At 45.9% G+C, this 7,226-nt stretch overlaps 1 protein-coding gene across 1 annotated transcript in view; it reads right to left on the bottom strand.

The window, feature by feature from the left end:
* Nucleotides 1-495: 495 nt before the first annotated feature.
* The window catches only part of LOC137633718 (serine/arginine-rich splicing factor 11-like), a 74,048-nt gene continuing 67,317 nt past the window's right edge, over nt 496-7,226 (bottom strand). Inside the window, exon 6 of the mRNA XM_068365964.1 lies at nt 496-616. Within this exon, the coding sequence (XP_068222065.1) occupies nt 496-616 (121 nt within the window). The remainder of the gene's footprint in view (nt 617-7,226) is intronic.

The following is a 7,226-nucleotide window of genomic DNA, read 5'->3' as shown; positions in this document are numbered from 1 at the left end:
GTTGCCCACACATCGATTGGTTTCCTGATTTGCTGATGCTCCTCGTCAATGTACCGAGAGAACTACCCATCCACGATTTGTATCGAAGACGGGATACTTCTCTGGTCAGAGCCTCAGCAATTGATAGTTAATTTCCTATTCTATCTTTGCCGGGAGAAACTCCTCTCAGTCTCTGCTGTGAAAGACTATCGCTCAGCCTTGAGCCAGGTCTCTAGACTGAAGTGTTGGAAGCTCTCCTCTTTATGGGAGTTGTCTAAGTCATGAGGAGCTTCATGTGTTCTTGCTCCCCAAGAGAATTCAGACCACCAGAGTGGGACTTCACGAGACTTCTAAGCTCCTTCAAGCAGTTGCCGTACTAACCCTTGTGGTGGCCATTAGATCAAGATCTTCCACTTAAGACTGTGTTCCTTCTTGCCTCAGCCTCGGAAAAGAGACTGGGAGAGTCGGGTGGCGTCTCGTTTACCAGGAGTCATTCCAAGGGATGGAAGATCTCTTTTACATTTGTGAATTACTTGAAAAATTTTTAATATTCAATGATTTAATCCTTAAAATCTGTGGGCCAATTTGCCCTTTGTTTCTTTTCTTTCTCTTGACCAAAGATGTTTTGTGAAACAATCTTCGATTTTAATATTGAATTTATATTTTTCAATGTTAAACTTAGCCGGTGATTATATAAGCTACAGCTCTGCTGCCCGACAGAAAAACTCTACGTTCAAAATACGCCAGCGATCGCTATGCAGGTAGGGGGTGTACATCAACAGCGCCATCTGTCGAGCAGGTACTCAGTACTCAATGTAAACACAGAATCAATTTTCTCTCTGTCGTGCCACCGGCAAGACCTACTAAATTCGCTATTGCTTACTGGATTGGTTTTCACATATTTTGGTGAAGTACACATTTCTAGTTTTGAGCTTTCGCTATGCAGGTGTTTTATCTTCATCTCAAAACTTGAACTCGTTTTGGATAGATTTAATTATGGTGACAAGTAGAGTATGGACTCTCTTTCACTTTTAAATGGCCGACCCTTCCCTTAGACGGAAGTGTGTTTAGGTTTTTAGTAATTTTGCTTAACACGTTATAGATCTATATATTTTATATCTCTCCGCCTTTATTAGGCCTCTTCGATTAACTTTCCATTTATTATAAACATATAAAAATAAATTTTTATGTTTTGTTTATATGCGACCTTTCCTGATAGTAGGCGGTCCTAACTTGGAACCGAAGTTAATCAACGTTGAGCCCGTTATATCGTATTTAGCCTTTAAAGAATTTAAAACTTTTTAAATTTAATGTTTTATGAAAGAATTTCTTTGATAGTCTTCGTACTGTTTTCAAAGATGAACTAACGTTTAGTTTTTTAGACTACGCAGTTGTTGACGTTCAGGACGTTCAACTTGCGCTCTATCGTTACGATAGAGAGAGAGTGTATCACGGTTTCACTTTGCAGTAAGAGTAAATCGATTCTGACGTTTTGTTCATTCTTTCTTAGCTTAAATGGTTTAAATTCTAAATTAAAGGAACTTTTTATTTGGAAAACCTTTCAGTTTTTTTTCCTTTAGCAAATAACATGTTTTGACGATATATTATTGGGCTCTTCTCTCAGGTGCGAAATCTAGAGAGAAAGAGAGAGATAGAGACGGAGGGAGAGAGAGGAGAAAAAACGTTGCGTTCAAGCGGGTAACGTTGTTCTCGTTTTACTCTCCTCCCTAGTCGCTATAGGGGAAGAAGGTAAAACGTTTCTAGGGTTTTATTCTTGTTCCCAGGCTATGTGCGGTGAGAGATTGTAAACGTAGTTTATTTGAACTAGTGTTTAATCTCTTTCCCAGCCACTGAATTCTTTATCTTTATATATGTTTTCTGTTGCATTATACGACTGTTTTTGCAATTACTACCTTTTAATGAAGGGTAGGATTGCGTGTTTCAGGTAGAAATCAGTAAAAGTTTCGATTTCAGTGAAATAAGTGCAAAACAGAAAATCAAAGTGATAAAGTGATATGCGCAAAGTGTTACAGTGTTGCGTCCGAGGGTTCGTCTGTTCGTGCCTGTCGTTCACCTAGTCCGGGACCTCTTGCAAGCTCCCAAGCCCAGGGGAGAAGTAATGTCGAACGACTTATGGGTTCGTCAGGCCTTGATCAACGAACAGACGTTTTTCCCTCCGTGGTTTCGGGCGTATCTACCCAAGATCGCCCCACCCACACAAAGACGAGAGAGCCCATTTACTTCTCGTCTGCGGAAGAGGTTTCTCGTAAGAAACCTTGGACCAAGGTCTCGCAGCTTATTAAGTGCAAGTCGGTCCCTTCCGCGCAAGTCCAACGGCCCAGGTGTAGCCACTGGGTCAGCTCGGACTCGCTGCAGTCTTCCGATGACTGCACACCTCCTAAGAGAGGTAAAGCGGTACCGCAACAGGCAGTAACACAGTCTGTTGCCGCACCTGCTGCTGTAGACCCTAAGTGGTCTTTGCTACAGTCTATGCAGACACAGTTAGCATCTTTTTTGCAGGAGTATCGTGCGGAGAAGGTTGACGCTGCACCCGTTAGCCTACAACCTACCACGGTTGTGCGCCCAGCAGACGCTGTGGCTGCCTGCTCCCACACTCCAGCTGTGAGAGCTCCTCCACCCATGCGCAGTCGACCCTGCCAGACGCATGCTGACGTTCACAGACGCACCCGTTAGCCTACAACCTACCACGGTTGTGCGTCCAGCAGACGCTGTGGCTGCCTGCTCCCACACTCCAGCTGTGAGAGCTCCTCCACCCATGCGCAGTCGACCCTGCCAGACGCATGCTGACGTTCACAGACGCACGGAACCCTCCGTTGACGTGCGTGTGCTACCACAACAACAGGAGGGTGGAGTTAAGCTGCCGTGTTTTGACACGGTGCGTCAGCCTCCGCAACCCACTGTGGTTACCGCCACTCGCCCGCAGCAGACTAGTCAGTCAGGAGTTGAGGCTTCCCCACACAGCTTTAGTTGTTGCCAGCTCACAGACTGTCAAGCAGTTACATGACGTTGCCTTCTGGTCTGCTACTAATGCACCAGTGCTGTATGTCCTCACGCACCTGTTGTGGTTGACAGTTCAGTTTTTTGACAGTTCACAGACTGTCAAGCAGTTACATAACGTTGAGCAGTTACATAACGTTGCCTTCTGGTCTGCTGCTAATGCACCAGTGAGACCCTCACTGAGATAACCTAGCTTTTCTCGGACAAGGTTCCTGTAGATGAGAAGGTGCTGTTCTCCCTCCTACTGATATTCCTTTGAGGACTCTGTCATTTGGAGAGGAGCCTTAAGCTGCTTAGCCTCCTATGGACTTTAATTAAATCATGATGATTTTTTTAGGATCTTCGTCCGGATCTTGTAACTGCTGCTCCTCGTTCGCCTCACGTCAGAACTTACACTAGGCCTAGCTACTTCGAAGCCGTTGTTGTTAAGCTAGTGCTCTCTCGCTCTCCTAGAGAGCGTTACGTCGGCTAGGCGACTGGTTTTTGCACCAGGAGGAGTTTTAGGGATACAGCCTTTTGATTTCCCTTCTTTTTATCTGGCTTATAGAGCGAGAGTCTGATAGGACACGAGAGAAGTTCTCAGCTTGGGAGTTCATGCCTCTGCCCAGGTAGACTTCTCAATTCTGGTAGACTCGGCCAGGCGCATAGCCAGGAGACGCTCCAGTTGTTTACAGGTCAGCTTCTCAACTTTTGTCGAGCCTTTGAAGTTTTGCTGTACTATTATGTCACACATAACAAGGCTTCCAGGGATGGTAAATGGTTCCGCTTCAGTCGCTAACCCCGTCTGTTGCCACACCTGCTCCCGTAGACCCTAATGGGCTTTGCTGCAAGACATGCAGTCCAAGCTTGTGTCCTTGATAGAGGACTTATTACGGAGAAGAACCTTCTGGCCAACAACCTTCCTGCCGGTTGGTTGTGCGCCCTGTTGACGCTGAGGTATCCTACTCGCGTCCGCCAGTTGAGGTGGTTCCTCCACCGATGCGACCCAGTGTGGGTTGCCAGTCGCACGTTGACGTTAAGCGACGCTCGGAGGTGGTTGTTGACGTTCAGTGTGTCACTAGGAAGACGTTCAACAACCAGCAGAGATGACTTGTTGTGACGCAGTGCGTCAACCTCAGCAACCCGGTAGGGTGTTAACTGCACAACCCTGACAGTCTAGACAGTTTCGGGTTGACGCTGTACTTCCTCGCGTCCCCATGGTTGTTGACAGTTCACAGACTGTGCAGCAGTACCATGATATTGCGTCCGGCTCCGTCACGCATCCACCAGTGCGACCGGATTCAGCGAGTCAGACGTTGCCCACTCCGTTGCCGTTTCCTCATCATTTTCGGATGAGGAACCCTCTGATGAGGACGTTGCTGAACAAGACGATCAAACCCCAGCCCTGCTATCCATCCAGAAGATGCTGAAGAAGGAACGCTGCCCTGTCAGGCTGTGGATGAGTCTGGTAAGGACACTGTCATCCGTGGTTCAATTTGTGTCACTAGGAAGACTACACCTCCGTCCTCTTCTATACCATCTAGCTTTTCACTGGAAAAAGGACAAGACGCTAGAAGCGGTCTCGATCCCAGTTTCCGGAAAGATAAAGTCTGGTCTGACTTGGTGAAAGGACTTTATCAACCTTAGAAAGGGTCTTCCCCTGACTGTTCAGACTCCCAACCACGTTCTCTTCTCGGACGCATCGGACGTAGGCTGGGGTGCGACATTAGACGGTAGGGAATGCTCGGGATTATGGAACTCGAGTCAAAGGACAATGCATTTCAACTGCAAGAAGCTACTGGCAGTACGTCTGACCTGGAAAAGCTTCAGGTCTCTCCTTCAAGGCAAAGTGGTGGAGGTGAACTCGGACAACACACGGCTTTGACGTACATCTCCAAGCAAGGAGGGACCTACTCTCTGACATGGTACGAGATCGCAAGGGACCTCCTCACCTGGTCAAAAGATCTAGACTTTTCACTAGTAACGAGGTTCATCCAAGGCAACTTGAATGTCATAGCAGATTGTCTCAGTCGGAACGGACAAATAATTCCAACAGAATGGACCCTCCACAAGGATGTATGCAAGAGACTTTGGGCCACCTGGGGCCAGCCAACCATAGATCTGTTCGCAACCTCGATGACCAAGAGGCTCCCAATAGTTTGCTCACCTATCCCGGACCCAGCAGTAGTTCATATAGATGCCTTTCTACTAGATTGGTCACATCTAGATCTATATGCATTCCCTCCGTTCAAGATTGTCAACAAGGTACTGCAGAAGTTCGCCTCTCACGAAGGGACAAGGTTGACGCTAGTTGCTTCCCTCTGGCCCGCGAGAGAATGACTCACCGAGGTACTTCGATGGCTAGTAGACATTCCCTGAACACTTCCCCTAAGGGTGGACCTTCTAAGTCAGCCACGCGTAAAGAAGGTACACCAAGGCCTCCACGCTCTTCGTCTGACTGCCTTCAGACTATCGAAAGACTCTCGAGAGCTAGAGGCTTTTCGAAGGAGGCAACCAGAGCGTTTGCTAGAGCAAGGAGAACATCCACCCTTAGAATCTACCAATCGAAGTGGGAAATCTTCCGAAACTGGTGCAAGTCAGTATCCGTATCCTCGACCAGTACCTCTGTAACTCAAATAGCTGACTTTCTCTTATATCTGAGGAAAGAACGATCTCTTTCAGCTCCCACTATCAAGGGTTACAGAAGCATGTTGGCATCAGTCTTCCGTCACAGAGGCTTAGATCTTTCCAACAATAAGATCTACAGGACCTCCTTAAGTCTTTTGAGACCACGAAGGAGCGTCGTTTGGTTACACCTGGTTGGAATTTAGACGTGGTACTAAGATTCCTTATGTCAGACAGGTTCGAACCGCTTCAATCAACCTCCCTGAAAGATCTCACCTTTAAGACTCTTTTCCTGATATGCTTAACCACAGCTAAAAGAGTCAGTGAGATTCATGCCTTCAGCAAGAACATCGGATTCTCATCCGAAACGGCTACATGTTCTACAACTTGGTTTTCTAGCCAAACACGAGCTGCCTTCTCGGCCTTGACCAATATCGTTCGATATTCCAAACTTATCGTATGGTTGGAAATGAACTAGGAAGAGTATTATGTCCTGTAAGAGCTGTTAAGTTCTATTTAAAAACCTTTACGAGGCCCGTCTGAAGCTTTATGGTGTTCAGTTAAGAAGCCATCTTTGCCTATGTCAGAGAATGCTTTATCCTATTTTATCAGACTGTTAATACGAGAAGCTCATTCCCATCTGAATGAGGAAGACCAAGCTTTGCTGAAGGTAAGGACACACGAAGTTAGAGCTGTCGCAACTTCCGTGGCCTTTAAACAAAATAGATCTCTGCAAAGTATATTCGACGCAACCTATTGGAAAAGCAAATCAGTGTTCGCGTCTTTTATCTTAAGAATGTCCAGTCTCTTTACGAGAATTGCTACACTCTGGGACCATTCGTAGCAACGAGTGCAGTAGTGGTGAGGGCTCGACCACTACAATTCCCTAATTCCATAACCTTTTTTAATCTTTCTCTTGAAATGTTTTATTATTGTTTTTGGGTTGTCCGGAAGGCTAAGAAGCCTTTCGCATCCTACTTGATTTGGCGGGTGGTCAAAGTCATTTCTTGAGAAGCGCCTAGATTAGAGGTTTTGATGAGGTCCTTTAGTATGGGTTGCAACCCTTCATATTTCAGCTCCTAGGATTCGCTCAGCATCCTATGAGGATCGCGAGGCTCAGTAAGGAAGACGTACTTAAAAAGGCAGAGTAATTGTTCAAGTCGACTTCCTTACCAGGTACTTATTGATTTTATGTTTGTTATTTTGAATAACTGCTAAAATGAAATACACAATACTTAGCTCTTAATGTAACACATAATGCTGGTCTCTACCCACCCCCCTGGGTGTGAATCAGCTATATGATCACCGGCTAAGTTTAATATTGAAAAATGTTATTTTCATTAGTAAAATAAATTTTTGAATATAATTACCCGATCATAAATTAAAGGACCCACCCGTCCTCCCCAATAGAGACCCAGTGGACCGAGGAGAAAATTGGTTCTGTGTTGACATCGAGTACTTGAGTACCTACTTGACAGATGGCGCTGTTGATGTACACCCCCACCTGTATAGCGATCGCTGGCGTATTCCGCCCGTAGGTTTTTCTGTCGGGCAGCAGAGCTGACAGCTATATGATCATCGGGTAAGTATATTCAAAAATTTATTTTACTAATGAAAATAACATT

Source organism: Palaemon carinicauda, chromosome 43, assembly GCF_036898095.1.
Source record: "Palaemon carinicauda isolate YSFRI2023 chromosome 43, ASM3689809v2, whole genome shotgun sequence".
In the NCBI taxonomy this organism is placed as follows: Eukaryota; Metazoa; Arthropoda; class Malacostraca; order Decapoda; family Palaemonidae; genus Palaemon; species Palaemon carinicauda.
Note: the sequence above shows the minus strand (reverse complement) of the source record. Positions and strands in the feature narration are given on the sequence as shown.